This window comes from Sorex fumeus, unplaced genomic scaffold (assembly GCF_029834395.1).
Source record: "Sorex fumeus unplaced genomic scaffold, SorFum_2.1 ptg000091l, whole genome shotgun sequence".
NCBI lineage: Eukaryota > Metazoa > Chordata > Mammalia > Eulipotyphla > Soricidae > Sorex > Sorex fumeus.
The window spans coordinates 1,985,467-2,007,901 of record NW_026606148.1 but is presented as its reverse complement, the minus strand read 5'-3'; the positions used below and the strand labels follow the sequence as shown (position 1 = coordinate 2,007,901).

The 22,435-nt window shown below is 45.5% G+C and overlaps 1 protein-coding gene across 2 annotated transcripts in view; it reads right to left on the bottom strand.

The window, feature by feature from the left end:
• Nucleotides 1-829: 829 nt before the first annotated feature.
• Nucleotides 830-22,435, bottom strand: part of OPCML (opioid binding protein/cell adhesion molecule like) — a 1,179,878-nt gene continuing 1,158,272 nt past the window's right edge. For both annotated transcript variants that reach the window (XM_056131456.1, XM_056131455.1), the window contains 4 exons: nucleotides 18,854-18,988; nucleotides 18,369-18,489; nucleotides 17,121-17,272; nucleotides 830-1,306 (listed from right to left, as the gene is read on the bottom strand). In XM_056131456.1, the coding sequence (XP_055987431.1) occupies nucleotides 1,206-1,306; nucleotides 17,121-17,272; nucleotides 18,369-18,489; nucleotides 18,854-18,988 (509 nt within the window). In that variant the 3' untranslated portion in view covers nucleotides 830-1,205. The remainder of the gene's footprint in view (nucleotides 1,307-17,120; nucleotides 17,273-18,368; nucleotides 18,490-18,853; nucleotides 18,989-22,435) is intronic.

Genomic DNA, 22,435 nt, shown 5'->3' with positions numbered 1-22,435 from the left:
CGATATTCCAAAGAGTTTAGGACATATTGCTTTTTGTATATTGTTTGCCTGTAATACCATTGGCTATCACAAGAGAAGCTGCTAGGTAAGTCGGAAGAGGCCAATGTCTGCTAAAGGTAGAGAAATGAATACAGTGGAAGAGACACAGAACCATCAGAGATCAACATGGGGATGAGCTGCGGTGTGTTGTGGGAGCGGGGGAGAAAGAACGGTCATATTATTCCATAGAGAGAATGATAAGCAGTGAACAGATTTCTAAAAACAAAGATAGGTGGGCATAAAACTGGATGGAGAATTAGAGCAGACAATGTGGGAAAGGATAGCCATATGACTACTCGCAAAGAGAGTTTGTGAGAACCTATGTAATCAGCCATCTGTGGATCTTTTTCACTTTTTTTTTGTTTTTTTTTTTATGAATTCAACAGCATAATTAAAAGACAAGGAGTATTCTCAAATGCTTCCCTCCATTTTGGTCACTTGACCTCAAGATGTTACCACTAGGGTTGGGTGTAATAACCTGAACCTCTAATTCCTGTCGCTGATGAAGAGTGAAAATGGGGAAGAGGGGGAGAGGGTACAATGAATGATCTATGGATTTACTGGGAGAACTTCCCAGAAAGAGAGACTGTGAACCCTTAAGCATTAGAGAATAATCAAATGAGGGTGGGATATGTACATTATCATCAGGAAAACGGCCCAAAGCTGAAAGACACAGGTGCTAGGACACTTAAATACCATTCTTGCTTTGCACTTCATTTTAAGTCAACTTGTGTCTTCAGGGTGTTTTTGAGGCACATTTCTTTGTGTTTTTTTTTTCTTTTTCTTTTTTGCCCAAATGGAGCTTTATGATTTGATGAGGTGTGGGGAAGGGGGCAGTTGAAGGGGATGGGGTGATGATGGTGGGAGAATGGCTGAGGCAGGCGAGGGGCTAGGGTGGCAGGAACAGATTCTATTTCTTGGACACACCAATGAAGGATTATCCTACACGTGGTAGAACCCAGCCCACCTCCCCCACCCCAACCCTGCTCATTCAAATACGAAAAAGAAAATCAAAGAAACCAACTGAACAAAACTCCAAATGAAAATGAAATCAAGAACAGAAACCAACAACAAAAAAGAAGCCCAACTGGTTTGCCCTCCGCAGTGTCGATTAAAGTCTGTGATATGGAGAAGCAGGCGTTGCTCAGAGGACCTAGGGTTTCTTATCAAAACTTGATGAAGATGTGAGCAAAGAGGGTTCCTGAGAGCCAGAGACAGGCCAGCGCTCTCGAGGCCGAGTTTACGCCGTCAATGACTGCTCCAGGCCCTGTGTGGGAGGGAGAGAGAGAGAGACAGGCCATTAGCACGCACCCAAAGTGCACCAGACTTACTCCCAACAAGCAAATGACACACATGCTTTTCTGTGAACATCCTTCCCACCAAACACCAGTACCGCCCCTGGACAGGAAAAGGTGACCATTCAGAGTCTTTAGAAACTCCCTGGAGCACATACCTGGGAAATTTTGACCAATAGAACCTGCTCTGAATTCTGGGGTGGCAAGGGGAGATGGCAGTATGGGGACTGGGAGTGAGATCAGCAGATGGGGCTCTGTGATATGGCAGAATCCACGCAAACAGGGCCTCTCTGGGCTGCTGTCTGCATATAGTAGAGACAGGGTGAGAGGGGGAAGGCTAAAGCTAGGGGAGGAGAGAGGAGGAGAGAGGCTGAAGCAGTGTGAGGAGCAAGTGTGGGGACCAAGGGGGATGAAAATATTTGGGGAGCAACTAAGCTCAGTACTGACGTGATGACTTTTCATCCTATTAAGCACACATCTTCCTGGAGTCATGGAACAAACAAGAGATTGTTCTGCTTGAGAGTTTTAGAGATGAGGGCTGGACCTGTCCCAGTCATCAGTGGGGCTTCTTCAAAGACAACCAATGAAGATGCAATATCCTCAGGCCTAAATGTCATCTTGAAGCTCCACTTGAAGTTCTTACTATACCTCATTTTCTTGTTGTCTTTCTTTCTCTCTATACCCTTTGACCCAGTCCCTGTGAATCATCTTCACTTCATTGTGAAACAAGGACACAGAATCATATGTATGTTGGGGTTTCCCTAGCAAATTCCAAGCGCCCAAAGCAGGTGTACATATCCAACTACCTCCATCGCTTCTACTGGAAAGCTATAAAGACAAAGATTTGCAGCCATAAGCACAGTTAGAACCTTGCAAGCAGAATCTGCCAGTGAAAGCCAAATTAAGTAGGAGTCAGTGAACTCATAACCATCCAGAGGCCTTCCAAAAAGGCCTCTGATGAAGAAAAAAAGATTTGGACTAAGCAGTGATCCTCTTTTATCTTCTCAAGCCAGGCCTCCACTCCCTTTCAGAAGACTGTCTTTTAGAAGTAGATTGTCCCAGTGGAAATAAGCACAGCACCTTACAAACACTGGGAGCTGAGTGTCCTCAGAGAGAAGGCTTGCTGGTCAACCTGAGGGCAGGGATTCAGGGCTCAACTGGGAAGGAAGTGACACCTTCACCTTGGTCTCTCTCTTGAGCAATGAACATTCAAGAATTGTGACTGGAGGGATTTTGTCACAGACACCTGCTCTTTAATGTCCAAGCTACACATTTCTAATGATTAAAAGTTTAGTCAATAGCTTGGCAATATGGCTCTGTATGTTCTGATATAGAGTATTCAAGGTCAAGGTCAGGATCTGAATACCAGTGATATGATCTAATTCTCATGAAAATTCCACAAATACTATTTATAGCTGCCTGTTTCTTGGGCCTCTGGCTGTCTGGACATATATCTGAAGGAATAGTGGCCTATCGTATGTGCTGAATTGATAATGTTCTCTGAAATGCCTTCTAGAAAAGATAAATGATTTAGAATTTTAAATAAGTTCATAAGGAATTTAAGGTATCTTTCTTTAGATAGGTAGGTATGACCTCTATTTAATATATATACATATATTCACACTTATATGTGTGTGTGGTATTCATATGTGTGCTTTTCTAATTCTTATGTACATATTCATTCAAGGAACTACTGACACTCTAACAAGTCCCATACTTGAATGACAGAAGTCTTCAGTGTAGTAATAACTCAATTCTATGTTTTGCCAAGGGATTTAAGCATTTTTATGTGAGTTTCATGCAATTGGGAAAGGTTTGAATATTAGTAAAATAAAAAGAAGAGACACAGAAGGAAAGTGCAAACTGTGGAAAGAACTTCTGAAGGAAATTAGCATTTCTGCTGCTGTGTGCCATAAGAGGTTTGGGACCTATCAGGAAGTCTTTCCAGCCACAATGAACCTCATTTAGATGTTCCAAATACTGGAAGCCTGAGGGGAACTAGGCACACCTGGAGGCTGTTCAGACCACTTGTGATGGCGATGCGGACTCTTATTGATGCTGTGCCACTTTGTGGTGAGGATGATTCTAAGTGCTAGACAGAGCCCCATAGGCTGAAGACCAAGAGCACTTGTGCTTTATAAGTGGGGAAATGAAGAACAGATAACATCTGAACATTGCTGAGGCCACCTACAACTGAACTCCAGTGGTATTGCTCTGTCTAGAGACTTTGTCCTTGGTCATTAAATGTCTATGTTTCTTCTGTGGAAAATTACCCTTTGGGCACATGCCAGAGACTACTGCACTATGACACAGGAATATGAATATTCAGCCTTCTTTATGTGGCTCTTAGGCTTATGGCTGAGTCTAATTGCTGGCCTCCACTCTCTGTCTTGGTTTCTCCATCTGTCTATCAAAAGGAGATCAGTACTGATGGCCTCAGAAGCTCTTCTGTATGTGTGCAATGTTCTCATGTTGATGGGAACTGTACAATCTGATGCAAGGGCAGTTGGAAACAGCCACGGGACATTGTTAAGTTGGTACAAACTCATTACCATTCTGGCTTGCACATGTCAGTTTGCCATATCCTTAAACAGCATCAGAGCCCTCGACCCTAAGGTTCCTGTTTGATGTGGCCTCATTTTCTATGCAATATCAAAGACTGCGTTCTTTAGCAGGTATGATGAGCTCTGCTTTATTGATGGGCACCTGACTGGTAATGTGCCTTTGGTCAGTCAGTCTAGGAGAACAGACTGTGTTGTTCTGACCAAGGAGTTCATTAATCCTCTATGACAGAGAGGAAAACTAGTTTGATTTCTCCTCAGAGATCCTGGATACATTTGTGATTTGGTAGCTAGGACAAATGCCAGTTTAGTGGGAGATGGGAAGGAGAACACTTGGCTCTTGGTCTTTGTCAAGGCAATAAGAGATCAACTACCATCCATGCTGCCCTCCATAGACTAGAATAATGGAAGACAAACACATCAGCAATATTCTTTACAACTTCCCAGAAAACCTCTTATTCTACCAGAAATGAGGAAAAGAAACCATCCTGGTTGGGTGTCTTCCATAGGGTTTCTGTTTGTCAACGTGACTCACTGAATTAAAAAGATTTCTCCTTGTGTTTGATATACAAGTGATTATGGGTGGCATCTATTTAGTAGATTTGGGTCATCCCAAAACCACTGGGACAGGTGCTGGCCACCTAATATGATTCCAGTTTTAACTTAGTAGGTAAAATCTAGAATTTAAATGGTGCTTTTTTTCTTATTTTATTTGTTTTTTTTGTGAATATAAGGATAAAGGCTATTTGGTGTGGGGGGTCACACCTGGTGGTCCTCAGGAACTATTCTTGGATCTGTGCTCAAGGAACACTTCTGGCAGTGCTCTGAGACCATATATGGTGTTGGGGTTTGAACCAGAGTTAGTCACTTGCAAGGCAAGAATCCTTAACCCCTGTATTACCTCTCAGGTGAAGAACAGTGATTTTTACAACAAACCTAAAGTCTAGGATATAGATATTCAGGCAGAATTCAGTTATGCCATGCTAATATTAAATGTGGGAAATAGTTTAATTAAAAGAAGAGGTTGAAGCCTAAACTTAGGGTTCATGGATGGGGAGATTTTGTGGCCCTTGGAAATAGTTTTTGACACATTACCACTCCCTCCAGTCTCAAGGTCTTGTCTTTTGCTTCTCAGTAATCTTTGTATTAAAATCATGGATCACTTTATAAAAATGTGACTCCTGGCAATTTTGAAGTTGGACCAATTTGTATTTAATTTATAACTTTGAGACTAGCTAGCTAGGAGTCTCAGACAAGGTACTTTGAATTATCTTGGGGAAAAAGTCAGAGCAATAATACTGAATTCATAGACTAGTCAGAGGATTAGAATGATTGGTGCTGAGCCTGGACAAAAGGTCATGTGGTTGAATTAAATCAAGCTATGAAGCTCTACCTTCTGCTACTTAAACTGTGGCTAATACTGGTTTATTCCAAGATTTTCCAGATACAATTGACCAGAGATGAGTTGTTTGGTAGCAAAGGGAGTGAAGAAGTGAGGTTGTTTTTCATAGAGAAGGGGGATTGCTACTGAGGGAAGCTACTAGCCTTAAGGTCCTGAAGGGATGAAGAAGCCTGAGAAGGGTTATGGGAGAGGTCAAAGTTAAGTTCCAGGCCAAGTTCAGGGGCAAAGGGTCAGTCGAAGCACACTCACAGCTGGCCTGGGAAATACACATCATCCACTCAGAACTGTTTCATACCAGGCTGGTATTCAGAAGACAGTCCACCCATCTCTGCCTTACCAGCCCCTCCTGTAGTAGTGCCTATAGCTTCCTCTGTCCCCATCTATATCAACAAAGCCATGTGTGTTTTAAACCTTGCCTGATTCTGGGAAGAAAGGCATTTACCACAAACTATCTTACATTCCTTTCTGCTGGATAGTTTGTTTGTTTGTTATTGGAACACAATTGGTGGTGTTTAGAGTTTACTCCTGGCTCTACATTTAGGGGTCACTCTCCATGGGCTCTATGAGGTTCTGGGATCGATCTTGGGTTTGATCATGTGCAAGACAAGTACCTTACCCACTGTACTATCATTGTAGCCTCCGTGTTGGATTAACTTAAGTGTATTGAGTTCAAGAGTAAGCAGCGCCTTGCTGAGTCTGAAACTCTCTAGAAAGAGTAATTGTACACTGGAGTCAATGCTCTGGAATTGCAAAACTGGTTTTTATTTCATTAGTTTTCTCTTACACTGGCATATTAACAAGTCCTGGAAGGCTAGCCAGGGTGTTCTGGGAATTAGTTGGTTAAGATGAGGTGTGAGATTAATGAGTGTAAATAAAAGATGGATAAACCAAGGCAAATGAGAACTAAGGTACAAAGGCTGATCTATGAAATAGCATCATTAGTGAAGATGCTGCTCCAAGTGGAAAAAAGACCTTGTGCAGTACAAGGATCTCAGAGAGAAGAATCAAACACATGTGGTCTTGACTGAAACACTCTAAGGGGCTGACCAGCCATGAAAAGATTTTGTACAGTCTGAGGAAGGGCCAATATTCTAATAAAGTGCATAGAATGGCCACGTCTCTCAGGCCAAATGACACTTGCAAGGAGTCAATATTTATAGCTGACAATAACTCAATTCAACTACAATGGTTGTTGCCATATCAGGTTTAATTAAATATGTTTTAGGAATAAATATGGGGGGAAGGACAGAAAATAATGGCTCTTTCCCTTATTCTGGTCCTTATTCCTTCTTCTTTGGCATGTTAATAGTGAATTGGCTCCTTCCTGCCAGAAGTTTAACCTCATTGACCATAAAGCTAAAATAATGATGTGAAGCCACAGAGCAGATGTGAATGACAACAATGACAACAAAATACCTTGGGGATAAGGACACAGACACTAAAATAATAAGTTAGTCTTCAGCATCTAGCTAAAAGAGACAGAGTTAGTAATGATCAAGAGATAAATTACAGAAATGGCTAATGAGTAAAGGTCAATTGGAACACTGACTTTGGCTGGAGGGCAAATTCCCATGGCCAGATGGGAAGCTCAGCAGGAATAAGACAAAGAAAGAAAACAGACAAACACATAAGTCAAAGAAATGATCCACTTTGCAGAGAGCACTTGTTTTGTTCAATCTAATAGGCTGACCATTTTATTTTTAAGAAGCAAATCTGGCTGAGAGTTCATCTAAATGAACCATCAGGCCCGAATTCCTGGAATCGAGACATAGCTATGGTCTTCAAAGGGGCGGGGAATGATCCTTTTGAGAAGCAAGTGTTGAAAATCAGAGTACCAAAACTCAGCCCAAAGCCCCTAGAAAAACAGATGAGCTGATGGATGCATCCTGCCTCGAACGAGATTTTGAAGCTTAGACACGGAGTGTACATTACAAGCAAATATTTTATTGAAATGTATCCTGTGTTCCTCTCCCAGGATTGCGATGGAAACCTGGCACAATTTTTCAACAACTGTAGACCGTATCATTGCAAAGCTGCTAAAATAGCAGGTGGTTGGGGATTGTATGAAGACAAAAGGAAAAAAAAAACCCACAGGCAAGTTGAACTTGGTGAGATCAATGAAGTGTCTGAAGTTGAAGATGAGACTGCTCTGTTCTGAAATTTGGATAGGTTTTCTAAGTCTGAATGTGAACTATGTGACCTTCCTAATGAGGAACCAAAAAGATAATGATGTTCATGGTGATTAAAAGAGGAGCAAGGAAATCTAATTAAGGGTGTATGTGTTATACTTGTTGGTGAGATATAAACCTGTTTTCAGCAGTGCCGGTGGATGCTGGCACATCATTTGCCTTCAAAGGAAATTGTCTTCCATTGTCTTTAATTACAGTGGAAAATATGGCCCGAATGAGATTCCCCTGGTCGGAGAGTACCAAGAAGACATGGGGAAGAAAGGAGCCCAAGATAGCAGCCATTTTGGTTTTATTTTCAATCTTGGGCCCTGGTTCATGTGTCCAATTAAGGCCAGGACTACATATGCTAAGATCAGGTGTTAACTCAAATCCCTCAGCACATCGTAAACCTGAAAGAGACCAGACTCTGGCTGATGCCAAACCATAAGCGATCATGTATGTGCTGACTTCAGCACACTCTAGCTGCTTCATGTTAGATTCTAAAGGCTCCAGCTAACAGCCAGATGTCAACAATTCAGAGGGGAGAGGATGGGAGGGTAAGGCAACAACAAGAAACCTCATCAGAAATGAAATGTGAAGTGTCTGCATATTTTTTCCTAATATGTTGACATTTTGCAGGTTGGGGAAAATACAAATGATTATGCTGCTGTCATCCGCCCAAAGCTGCAGTATTTCTCTCTGACTCATTCCCTCCCACCTGGATTTAAATTGTGGATTTGGAAAATAAAAATCATATACATTAGTTGCAGGAAATGGATAAATAAGTACTGCTTTTGATGGCTCTGCAAGAAGAAACCATTTGATGAACGTATTCCTAAAGAGGGAATTTGGGTGGCTGATCTACTACTCTGAACAAGAAGACGGAGGGAAAGAGAGAGGAATCATCTCATTCAGGTTAGAATGGGGACACACTGGAGCCTGAAACGCAAAAGAAAGTGTCAGACCAACACTGATGTGACTTCCCTTGGCATAAGACTACAAATGTGTGGATTTTTCTTTGGTTAGTAAAGAGGTTCCCACTACAGAGAGGATATAACTGATGTCCCCATTGACTAGAAGATTTACTTATTAATTCAACAAATGTTTCTCAGGCAATAACCATTGCAAGATGCAGGGCTGTGTCCTTGAAGTGCAGAAACAAATACGAACAAAATACAAGCCTAAGGGTAAGCTACCATGAGCGCCCAAGAGATGAGTAAGTAATTCTTTGCTCGGAATTGGAAATAATTTATGGGGAATTGGAAAGGAGTGGGTAACACAGACTAGAAACTTAAATGAAAAGTACAGTTTTATCAGTGGGGAAAGGAGGCTTAAGTCTCCATTGCCATTCCTACAATGGGTTGGAAGAAATGTTATAGACATGGGCTAAGAAGCAACATGGAAGATCAGGCAGCCTGGTGAAAACTCTGGTATATCTGTGTCCTACTCCAGGGGAATTTCTATGCAAGCTCTGAGTGCCAGACTCTTCTTCCATTAAGTGGAAGGCAATGCCTGCTTTGGAATGTGCTCAACTGTCCAAAGCTGACACATCAGGCAAGCAACATCTTCAGGTTCTAGCACAGCAGGTGTCCTAGACTATTGTGCTAATCCTCTATTTCCTTGTGGTACGAAACTGAGAACATTGATCTTCTTGTTTCTTCCACCGTTGGTCCTCTTTCTGGCCCGGATTCAGCCCTAAGCAGGCTTGAACTGACTATATTCATGAATGGATGGGTGGATGTCATGGAACTCAGCAGTTCTTAATACTGTCAGAGGGTTCCTGGTGTTTTGAGTTACCCTAGGGTACTCCAGTCTGGCAGGTGCACAAAAGGCAACTGAGGCAGGGAAGACACCTGTCTAAATTCTGAGGCATCTGGAACTCAGGCAGTCACCTGAATGCATAGTCTAGAAATTGAATTTGAAACAATTGAGTAGGTTGTTCTCAAAGCAAGATCTGCCTACCATGCTTTCCCAGTTGGTCGCAACAATGGGTTGCAAATAAATCCTTCTGAGTTCTGGCCCCGTAGAAGCTGGATGCAGAAAGAAAGTGCTATGCAAGTATTAAACTGGTTGTCTATAGTTGTGAGTGAGAAATGACTGGGAATGAACGTGGACAAGAGATATGCATGCTTGGACCCGTGCTAATGGGTATAAGGAAGGGAGAAGGAGAATCAGGACGAGTCAAGATTCCAGTGAGCGTTAAAGGGAAATGAAGGAGGGGTGCATTTGAGGGAGTGGGATACATGGAGAGTAAGGCGGAGTTTGTAATTCCTGTGTACAATTCTAGAAGGTCACGTGACGTGTGCCTGGGCATGGAGAACACCAGCTGTGCAGCTTTGGGAGTTCCCACGTCATGTCTCAGGGACTATCCGTCTCTGTTCAGGACCTGCTTTCAGAGAGCTGTGTAGGAGTCAGCTGCTCAGGCCATGATCCTACTCATTTTAATCACCCACCGTAAGAATAGGTTTGCCCATGTACAATAAGATGCCTGGGAACATGGATAATCCCGGTACTTGTAATTAGATGCTATTCTGGGCGGACCCGTGGGGCAGGTGACCACGGAGCAGGAAACTGAGTAAGTCAGAGCAGGGAAAAAGCCACCATGGGCCCAAGTGGAATTTGGTGATGGGAGGAACACAGCAGGGGAGAACAGAGTGGGGGACAGTGTCTGGACAGCAGTCCAGAGGATACTGTCACCCCCCCCTCAGGCCTCTCCTAGAGTAGCCTGAGGGGAGCAGAGTTGGGTGACAGGGAGGAGAAAATGGATAAAGAAGAGGGACTGTGTCATGCGGGGCTGAGGGGGTCTAGGCAGGAACCCAGAGCATTCTACCTACAGGGGCCAGAGAGGGGCACTGTGACAAATGGTCAGCTAAGGGTCGAGGATGAAGGGGGCTCCTCAGAGAAAATCTTTGAAGCTGCAGCAAATCTTTGAAGATGCCATGGAATTGGGCTGTTTATTCTGCAGGAAGAGTCATCAGCTAAAGAAAACACAGACTCACGCCCCACGGGGTCTCAGCTGCGGTCCTTGCCACTCGAGGAGTGGGCCACGGACTGAGTCCTTGCCAGAAGCATAATCTAAGTGCCCAAATGGTGCCTTCCATGGGCACTGAGCCATTTTCTTTTGCAAGTACGAGACTTCTCTGAATTGCCTCCGTCCACGATCCTTACCTCTTAAGGTCACTAACTTGTGCTGTCCTTCTCTCACGCTACAGGAGGAGAACTACATTTCTCTCAGCAGCCTCTTCTCCTGCCTGCCTTGGAGTTTGCTCACTGTCCCTCTCCCCTGCCAGTTCCAGTAATCCAGGCTTTTAGACGGCTCATTAGGCACATCCTACTCTCTGCAGCGCCAGATGTAATCAAGTCCAGAATCTTCCATCTCTGCCCTCTAAGGATGGGCAGGAGGCGGGTCTCTTGCTCAAGACCCGGTGAGAGCCAAGTGAGTTGGCAAGTTGAGAGCCCCTGAGAGGCTCTGGCAGGGGGAGAGCTAGGGCCAGTGAGCCAAGCCCGACCATCTCCTGCGGCACACTGGACTGGCAAGAGCTGAGGTTTCAAGGCTCCAGGTGGGCACTGAAATAGATACAGCCTTTCCACGAAGATTGTGCATGCTCAGAGCAAGTTGTTTTGCAGTCTCCCAGGGCATCTGCCACCATTGCCAAGGTTACGGATGATAGGTTTTGGAGAACCCTCTCTTACAAACCATGGCCTCTTCGGTCATGGTTTCCCAATTCAAAATAGACTTGGAAAGAGGAACTAGCCGGGAATCCATCTTCTTCTCTGTTTTACAGGGAAACTTGTATTTTGTATAAGTCAGGATTCTAATCCCATTTTCCTTGCTCCTAGAACTCTTCTCTGCTTCCTGCAGATACCCACAGATGCACATACAGATATATGCAGCTGAGGGATGGTCAGTGTGGCTGCCTCTGGGAGCTGGTTGCTTGCTTGCATGAGCTATCTTGTTTGTGTGGCATTAGAAGGGGCAGTTCCTACCAGGAGGGGAAGCAGCATTTCTGACCAATGTCAACCACCAAAGTCTCTTTGCACATCCTCTTCCTAGCTACAAGGGCTGTTTCTCCCAATTTACTAGTCACTTCCTGTTCCAACACACCCACCCATTGTCTCCCTGGTCCTTTGTCTTCTGTAAGCATTGGGAAGGGCTTTTATCCCATTTCCCTTTGTTCGCTGACTAGGGAGGAAGGATGTGAGAGCTGTTTGTGTGAGGGTCTGAGCAGGAGCACGTGTTGTGATGGGTTCATGGAGCAGAATCAAAGGGGCCTCCAGGAAACAAAGTCACAGTGTTTGAAGGCAAACACCAATGCAGTGTTTGAAGGCAAACACCAATGCATGCGATCACATGTGTGTGTGTATGTGTGTGTGTGCATGCGTGTGTGTGCGTGTGTGTGTGTGCATGCATGTGTGTGATATTTAGGGAAATATGACTCCATGGCCTGTAAAAAAGTGGCTTTAACACAGTGGGTTTAGATACAGATGGTGAGAAGAGGGATGCTTATGTAAGAATGGGGACACACCATCTCATGGTTAATATGGGCACCATCCAGAAAGCCTCACTAGAACCCATGATGGGTTGATGAGTATTATGAGTTGGATTGATATACTAGTAAAGGCTTAGGCAGAGAAGAGGAGTGTGAAGGCTCCAATCTCAGCTCAAGGACTTACAAACCAGGATGCTTTGCCTACTTTCTCAATAACCTCCTCTCTGACACTGGGCTGAGAAGAGCACATATTTCACAGGGCTATTCGAGGGGATACAACATGGGGAACATCTAGTTCTTATGTACGTGGTTACGTGATGAGTAAAACTTAGACTCAAGAGAGCACTCACGGGCAAACAGAAAGGGAAGCCTCACTAGATGGAATCACTCCAGTCTCATGATGGCGCTATTGCCACTTGGGATCAGTGAATATTAAGAATCAGGCTTTGCGCAGCCAGAGAGGATATTCCATCACCAAAGCTTTCACTAACCCTGAACCCAAGACCTGTGGATCTTGGTTGTCCTACCTGGAACAGTTCAGCCTGTGAGCAGCAGAGGGAGATTTCACAGAGATGGTGAAATTCAAAGCTCCCTCCCTTGTGTTCTCTTTCAGTCCCTGCAGTGCAAGCCCTGCTCCACCACCACCAGCTCAGCCCTTCTCTTCACAGGCCTTGGTTCATTGACTCACTTCACACTGTTCCTGACCCACTTTCGAGTATTTATGGATCTCTGTGGAAGGTTCTGGTGATCACACCCAAGGTGGTCTCTTCATACAAGGAACTCATAGGCCCCAGGGAAAGAAGGCAGAAACCCAATAAAATCGATAGAACCTAAGATCTCTCGCAACAAGAGTGTAAAAACTTAAGGGTACTGGAGCTCCTTTGTGGTTTCGCTGCTACATCCTCATTATCTAGAAGTGATATGAACCCTTGCAGGGTTCTATAAGGGAGAAATATCTGTTTGCACTGGATGGAGTCTGCCATTTAAAGTTAGCACAAGAGGGAGTGTAATGGCACACAGATCTACCATTAAAGGTCAAGAAAGGCTGAGTTCAGAAAGAGATGCTGGGGGTGACTGGAAAGGAACCCAGTAAAGGAACAAAGGGTGTGTTATGTGGACTAATTGCACTGTGGTTGAAGGTCATAACACATACTAAAGCTCAGTAGTGTATAGTGAGGTGAGTAATAATCCTGGCCATGTTGCAAAGAGAGAAGTGTGATGAGACACTTTCCAAAGAGTGTCAGTAAATACCCATCATGCCCGTGATCCCTCACTTGATAGAGCAGATTTCAGTCAGCCATAGTGTTGATGAACATGATCTGATTCATACTTCCCAGGCTGGTCAGTAGACCTGGGTACATAATCCCCATTTAGCTGATAAACAGAGACTTGCAGTTTTTGCCAAGGTGATACTTCTGATTGTGGCAGTTAGGAGCTCCTTTTTTTTCAGGAATCTCTCAGGAATATTACTTTATACTCTCACTTCTTTTGTGGGCATGAATCATTGTCCCGAGAGACTCTGTGGGGAAAGCAAGGCCAAGGGATTGGCGTGAAACCTGTCATCTTGGGTCTTGGACTGCGAACAAAGTGAAGTTTCCCAATTCATGAGGTTTTCACCCAACACATGAAGAATGAGTTTATACAAAAGCAACCTGTGTTGGCATGGATGTGGGGAGAAGAGACTCTCCTTCACTGCTGGTGGGAATGTCAACTGGTTCAGCCCTTTTGGAAAACAGTATGGACGATTCTCAAAAAATTAGAAATTGAACTCCCATTTGACCCAGCTAGACCACTTTTGGGAATATATCCTGGAGAGGCAAAAGAGTACAGTAGAAATAACATCTGCCCTTGTATGTTCCTTGCTGCACTGTTTACAATAGCCATCTGCAAAAAACCCAAGTGCCCAAGTACAGATGACTGGTTAAAGAAACTTGGGTTCATCTACACAGTGGAATACTATGCAGCTGTTAGAAAACATGAAGTGATGAAATTTGTGTATAAGTGGATCAACCTGGAAAGTATCATGTTAAGTGAAATGAGTCAGAAGGAGAGGGAGAGACATAGAAAGATTGCACTCATCTGTGGTATATAAAGTAACAGAATGGGAATTGAAGGTTTACTTCATGGCTTGGAAGCTGGCCTCAAATGCTGGCGTTAAAGGCAGCTCAGATAGAGAAAGGAACATCAAGTAAAGGGTATTTGGAGGACCAGCTCGGGTCCAAATATAGACTATAGATGGAACACAATGGTCACTCAGTGCCTGTAGTGCAAACTACAATACTCAAAAGGAAAGAGAGAACAAAAGGGAATGCACTATCTCTGAGGCAGGGTGGGGGGGGAAAGGTGGGGGTGGTGGGAGGGATACTGGGATCATTGGTGGCAGAGTTTGGGCACTGGTAGAGGGATGGGTACTCGAACATTGTATAACTGAAACTCAAACACGAAAGTTCGTAAGTCTGTAACTGTACCCCACTCTGATTCACCAATAAAAACAACAATAAACAAACTTAAAAAAAAAGAATGAGTTTATAATAAAATCATTGCAATGAAGGTTCATGGGCATTATGATGATTGGACTTTGAGCCAATAGGATTGTGCTCATGGAGAAGAGAAACCAGAATGTTCCGTCTGTCTGTTGATATCTATCACCACTCTCATAAGCGTATACCCACTCAGAGAAAAGTCCATGTGAGAACCAAGTAACCATCTATAAGCCAAAAAGAAAGCCCTCATTAGAAATGGACAAGCCAGAATATTGGGTTTGGACCTCTGGTTTCTGAACTGTAATCTAACACATTTACACGGCTCTGGCCAGGTGTCTCTTGTACAGTTGCAGCTCTGGGGATTGAGTCTTAAGATTCCTCTGCTGTGGCTGTGGCCATCTGCCAGAAGTCATCTCCTATGTCCTTTCTGGCAGCAAAGGACAGAAGCCGAAGCATCCAGACATTATAGCTAAACCTGTTATCTTCGTGTGTGTGTAGTGGGGGGACCACATCCAGAGTTTACTCTGAGTTCTGTAATCAGGGATCATTCCTGGTGGACGTGGGGGACCACTGATGGTGCAGATATGGAACAAGGGTTAGCTAAAAGCAAAGCAAGTTTCCGAGCCACTGTCCTACCTCTCTGGCCCTGCTAAGCCCTACTATGCACCTTCCACACTGATAGCATTAACCAAGAGTGAGGCCAGGGGTAAGGTGGAACTCAACCCCCTATTCCCTTTGCGTTGATAAAGACTAAAGAATGGTCTTTCACAGACACGATGTAGGAAGAGCGAGTGGCCTGGGACTGTTGGGATCCAGGACCATGAAAGTGACCAGGGCAGAGTGAACTCAAGGTCTGGAAACTATGAAGTGTGCAGCTTCTGTACATCCGCAGCTGAACTCAGCAAGGGGGCTTGGAGGTCTGCCGCCAGCTAGGAACCACTGAGTTGGCTGGGTTGTGTCTCAGGGAGCGTTTTCATGGACACATGATCACACGGGTTTATCACTTGGAGAAACGCTTGGAATCCAAGGGATGTATCTGGGGATCACTAGTGGGGAACACCAGTGGTGCTCTGAGGTCTCCAACTCGGGACCTTACACATACCAGGCATGCCCTCCTACCCTGTGTGCTCGCTCTCTCTCTGCCCCATCCAACCTCTTTGTCCCTCCTTTGACTCATCTTAAAAACGAGATCAATAAATCATGTGGCAGATGCCCACAGGATGCTCAGAAATCCAATAAATATTAGGTAAATTGTACAGCATCTGATCATTTGGAATAATGATCCCAAGGACTTCTGTTTTGAAAACTGAAGTCTTTAAATTAAGTCATTAGTCTTCTTTGCCTGGAGCTAAAAGAGAATAAAGCATTTCTATGAGGGAGAGGTCCCCATAGAGACAATCAAATCATAATCTCTTTGGTGTGTGGGTTGGCTTGTTCTGGATAGTTCTGTGTGTAGAATGCGCCAATACTCATCCTTTTTAAAGGTCACAAGTGGTGGTTTACTGTTTGGGTGGGGATCCCCTCGCCCCCAAAGCTTATATGAAAATCGTGTGTGTGTCAGGGGGGCACATGGACATGAAAGCCATCATGTTCTACATGTTTGTTTCTTCCACTGTGCAAACCCAGCTCCCGTCCACCATTCACTGAGGAGAAATGAACCGGGGGGAAGACGCAGGCACACCAAGGAGAGGCTTCAAGTCAAAGGCACAGGCATTCAGGCAGGCAGAGGAAGGAAGGAACATGCTGTACCCACCTGCCACTGCTGGTGAGGGGCTTATTTCTAAGACACACACAGCACAATGCACACACAATGCAGAGAGGAAACAAAAGACATAGATCACACATTTCAGATGGTTGGTGGGCAAAGTTCAAGTCACGTCAATGCTGAACGCCACCTCCGTCTCTGAGGTCCCCCAGGAGAAAATGGTCCCATCTCACCCTATGCCCGTGGGGCCTTCCTCCAACCAAATCTCAGCACACAGACACTTACGGACACACATAACATCGCACAGAGAGCTGGTCCTGGGCATGGTGTGAAATGTGACATGAGTGAAGAGATGGATAAAGTAGGGGGTGGTTGAAGAAGGTGCTTCCCTCCTTCAGCAATGGCCAGCGGTGGTTCTGGAGGTCTGTCCATCCAGAGGGAAGGAGGGACCCTCAGAGAAGGGTTTGTGGCCAGTGGGGGCCGAACCAGCATCTTGATGAGGACTCAGAAACCCTCCCACCATTCTTCCCCCAATGAGATGATGGAATGAGAGTCACAATGGAGGACTTGACTTGGCTTCTGTCTATAAACAGAACCCTGCAGACCAGAGGTTCTTCCCACCAAGGGTACCTTGACAGTAAAGCTCAAACATTCCCACAAATTTTAACTAACACTCCATTTGAATTAGCCCATCCTCCTGTTCTCCCCATTCATCAGGTTCAAAAGGCAACTGGTCCCCCTGGGAGAACACAAACCACATCTTTCAATGGGTCAGGACGTGCCCACTTCCTGCGAGGTATCATCAAATCCCACAGGAAAGGATGATGGCGAAAGTGTTTTATCAGCAAGGGTGGTAGGTGGACTGGGAGGGATGGACACAGGCCACACAACCATTACTCTCCTCCCTCAGCAGTGCGTCCCCCACCCCCAGGTCCCCCCATGGCTGATCCCTCTGCACTGGGGCTTCCTGCACTCACCATACAGTGTGATGCTGGCATTGGTGTTCCCCAGCTTGTTCGTGGCCACACACGTGTAGTTCCCATAATCCTTTTCTGAAACATTGAAGAAGGTCAGGGTGGACATGCGGCCTTTGTTCTCGATTCTCACCCCATCCAGGCCGGTGGCGAGCCTGCAGTCAGAGAGAGCACTGCTGGGTAGGTTCTGCTGAGAGGGGTTAAAGACAGGCAATGCTGCTGTGGAGCTCCTAGATACCCAACTTCAGGAGATGGTTCTACTGGGAGGCTTCTCCGTGCAAAGCAATGTTTCCTTCTAACTAAACCAGGCTCTCCCCTCCAACCCCAAGCAGCAAGTCTCTGGGAAGAAGAAAAAGGATCTTCAGCTTCAAAGGCTGAGTGTTGAAAGTAGGTGAAAGGATATGCCTGAAATCTCTCAGTATCTGTATTGCAAAACACAATGCCCCAGAGAAGGGTGGAGAGAGAGAGAGTTAGAGACAGAGAGAGAGAGAGAGAGGGATAGAGAGACGGAGGGAGGAAGGAGGAGAGAGAGGGAGCGAGAGAGAGGGAAAGTGTCTGCCATAGAGTTGGGGGTGGCAAGAGGGAAACTGGGGACATGGGTGATAGGAAACGTACACTGGTGAAGGGATGGGTGTTGGAACATTACATTACTGAAACCCAATAATAAAAAAACAAATAAACAAAGGCTGAATGGGTCAATATTCCAGCCTTGAAAATTGTTATGTCTAAAATCTAATCAGATTCAGAAACCAGGCTAACTTATTCTACCCACTTGCCAGCTTGTTCTGGTTTCCCATCCCCCCCCCCGCTCCCCCCCACCCCCCCACCCCCCCGCCAAGGTCTGGGCTGGAGCGATAGCACAGCGGTAGGGCGTTTGCCTTGCACGCAGCCAACATGGTCGACCAGAGTTCGATTCCTCCGCCCCTCTCAGAGAGCCCGGCAAGCTACCTAGAGTATCTTGCCCGCACAGCAGAGCCTGGCAAGCTCCCCGTGACGTATTCGATATGCCAAACACAGTAACAACAAGTCTCATGATGGAGACGTTACTGGGCCCACTCGAGCAAATCAATGAACAATGGGGAGGACGGTGACCGTGATCCCAAGGGTCTGGTTCTCAAAGGAGACTGTTATAAAGTTGGCTGCAATGGGCCCCTTTGGTAGGGGCCCATTGTCCCCTTTTACATTAGCAACCTTCCTCTGGGAGGGGCAGGGCCTTCTGTAGATGTGCCCTCCCTCCCTTTGTCCACGTACCTGGTATCTTCCTTGAACCACTGGAATTCAGCCATGGGTACCGCGGAGGCTTCGCAGCTCAAAATGCCCTTCTGACCCACCGAGACACCCGTGTTCTTGGCTTTGGAGATATAGGGAGGGTCTGCGGGGGAAGCACACATGGACCATGAGCGAGAGGGGAGACGCTTTCAGGCTGGCCAGAGCCCTCCTTCCCAGCGACACAACTGCACACTTGAGGAGAAGTACGAGGAGCTGGAAGATATCACAAGCATCCCAACGTCTTCTTCCAGCCTTCAAACCCATTCAGGATGCAGGGCTCTCTCTTAGCTAACAGCTCCCATGTTCACAGGGACAGTCCAGAGACACCCAAGGCCAGAGTGGGACCAGCTCTGGTTAGGTGCCTCCTTGTGGCATCCCTCAGAAAATAGCCTTGCCATGAGCATAATATTTATTCCCTAATCCCTCGGTCCTCACCCCGCCCCATGCTCGGGGAAGGATCCACTCACAGTTGACTGTGATCTTGACTTTCCGTACATCGGGCGCGGCCACGTCATTCAAGGCGCTACACTCATACTCGCCAGACTGGTCCCGTTTGATGTCGGAGATCTCCAGGTACTCGTCTTCACTCACAAAGCCCTGGCCTGTGGGGCAGACACAGACCGGAAACCATCAAGGAACTCCAAACAACACGCAGGACACTGGGCCTACGTAGAGCTTGTCAGAGAAAGAACGCACCGGGCTGCAAAAAGGGAGCTGGAGCAGCCAGTCAAAGAGCACAGGGCATGATACTGCCTCTCACATCCCAAACAGGTATTTGAAAAACAAGAACTTGCTTTGATCCAAGTCACTCATTGATTAGGTCAGATGATAAGATGGACTATCATTATTTTCTTCTGTGATCATGAGGGTCAACTTAAGAGAGTACATGCCCAGCATGTTAGCCAATGATGATTTTTAAAACAGCTGAGATAATCAATAATATAATGAAAATGGAGGAGTAACCGGGGTATCCCAGTATGGGCATCTTAATTTTATTTCACCAAGTAGTAATGTCTTTATTTACTAAACCCAAACTCTTAATATTTGGAGGATAAAACAGTGAAGTTTTATCCTCCAATATTAAGGCAGTCAATATCTGAATATAGGTAGATGCATAGCAGTTGGTTCACTGTAAAACTTCGTTGAATGAATAGAGGAATGAATGAATGAGAAAGTTTCTGACTGCTCTGGAGAGTGCTATGGTCTCCGCAATAGAAAATCTACACACTATCCCTCAAGCACAGAGCTACTGATACTAGAATGATCTCATGGATTTAATACCTAACACTAAGGAAGATTCTGCAGGGTTTTTTCTGAGATTCTCATGAAGCTTATGATTCATGATGGAAAACATTTGGAGCTGCAAAATGTACATTGCTTGCAGTCATCCTTTTATGATCCTACAATGATTGGGCCCTTCTACCATGTCTCCTATCTTGCTCCCTGTGGCTCAGTGCAAGAAGAACAGACCCTCTATCTTGAAGCACAAATGTTCTGAGTTCTGTCAAAGCACCAGGCTCCTGGGAAAATCCAGGGAACTTGAAGGCCAGGAAGGATGTCCAGCCATTTGCATTTCTTGTTTGCCTATAAGAAATGTCTGAGTCCCTTCTGTGCTCCAGGCTGAGAGGAGAATTAGTTTTCAGGAGGACAGAGACTCGGTGTACTTCACTCACATGCCCCTAGAAGCATATTTCAATCCAATACATGTTCTTTCTATCAAGTCTGAGTCGGCTATAGATGTGTGAGAGGGAATGAAGGGGCTGACAGGAAGGGTTCAGGAGGCTCAGGCCTCATGAACAATTTAAATAGCCCCAAATTATTCCCATTCTGTCATCCTGTGATGCTATGAAAGAAATCTCACTGACTAGCAAGGGAAGGCAACTGGCGAGCCACAGCCTGGAACCCTGCCTGTGGACAGGGTTGGGAAACAGTCCCCTAGGGGCAATGTGGAGGTTTTACAGGTGCAGTTGAAACCACATAGGAGGTAGCTGAGGGTGGAGGGCAAAAAATGCACCTCACAGAGAAAAAATAAGGCATGAGGCAGGTCTCTAACCCCTCAATCCAGGAGTCAGTCCTGTGTGAGATGGGAATTGCCAGCCTTAGCACAAGAGAGAAATGTAGAAGAGAAAATGCTTCTGAGCACTGAAGGCAGGGCCTGTCTGTGGGCCTCAATGACCTATGTCCCCCTCAGCTCCAACCAAAGTAGAGCACTAAAGGGTTTCTCCATTCCACAAGGCCATGAAAGGGTACATTCATCACCTCCTCCCATCCCCCTTTTTTTTCTTAGACTCACAAAATCTTCCATTCCTTTGAAATCATTTATTATGAAAATTGTAGAAAGGGTTAACACGTGATCACTTATTGAAGCAGTGCAGTTTAAGACTGAAACCAGAATGAAATCAAACAACCAAAAACACTTCCCAGAATTATCTCACCTTATCTGCATTGAATAAATATGAAAGGATTAAAAGGCTGGCTTCCTCACTACTAAGATTTGGTTCTCCTTCCCAAATGTACTACGGAATGTTTGCCACAAACCACCAGTCCACTGTACTTGGGTTGGAGAGACAATACCAGGGTTACAGGTCCTTCCTTGCATGCAGCTGGCCCTAATTAGCTCTCTGCCATGAGATATGTGGTCATCAGAACGACAGCAGGTGTGGCCCTGGAAAATCCTGAGTACGAAGGTGTCCCAGGTATCTGGAGTACCATGGGATCCAGCAGCATTGCATCTTTGGAACCTTGCATTGAGCCACTAACCTGATTAGCTAAAACTCAAGGGCAGATGACATTCCCACCATTAGTGGATGAGGGGACACTGAGGCTCTATAAAAGAAAAAATCATGCAATTTTCCAGGGAACTTCTTGCTGAGTGAAGTCAGACAGAAGGAAAGGGATAGATACAGAATGAGCACTCTCATATGTGGACCTTAAGGATGCACAGCAAGGGAGCAGCAAAGGGCCAAAGGCAAGAAAACAAATCTGATCCACAATCGAGTTGGTGTATGTGGGGTGGTGGAAAGGGAGTGGCATTGGCGTGCTTGGGGAGAGAGGCGGGTACACTGGTGATGGGGGTGGTGCTGGGGTTATGTGCATGAGAAACCACCAGTAACAGAATTGCAAATCATGGTACATCAATCCAGAAAAGTAAAAATAATTCAAAATTTGTGGGATGTAAAAAAACATAACATGAGACTAATACCCAAGGACAGTAGAAACAAGGGCTAGGAGGATTGGTCCACGGTTGGAAGCCTGCTTTAAGTGCTTGGGGCAGAGGCAATTGGGATAGAGAAGATAGTTGGAAAGAACGAGAAAGATAGTTGGAAATAATCACTCTGGATAAGAACTGCATGCTGAAAGTAGGAAAAGGAACAGACATGATAAGCACTCGGTATCTGTATTGCAAACCATAATGCCCCAAAGGACAGAAAGACAGAGAAAAGAGGAAAGTTCGTGCCATAGAGATAGGCTGGGGTGGTGGGGGTGGGGTGGGGGCTGTAGCAGGAAGGAAATGGGCAGTGGTGGTGGGAAAGGTTCACTGGTGGAGGTATGAGTTTTGGAACACTGTGTGACTGAAACCTGACCAGGAAAAGCCTTGTAATTGATTAAAATGGGGAAAAAAAACTCAGAATCAAAGGTAGGGCTCTGGGTCTCCAGAGATTGCTTGAGAGGATGCCTCCCCCCCACCCCCGCAACACACACACACACACACACACACACACACACACACACACACACACACATATTCCACTACAGTGAACCAAACACAGGTGTTACCTGTTACCTGCAGTGGGCCTCGTCAATCTTCAGGTGGAGTTTCTGACCCCTTTTTTTAGCAAGAAAAGCCCGATGTCTTCTAGCCCCTGTTGAGTCTAGCATGGAACCCCCAAAAGGAAAGGACTATTTCAAAGAAGACCAAGGATATTGGGAGGGGCAGTGAGTGAGTCTCTGCTCAGGGGCAGACCCTGAGTCCTGCAATGTGGCAGGGAGACACAAGTCCTGGACAGCATGACCACTGCTGAAACACAGGCTCCCCGTCCACTACCCCC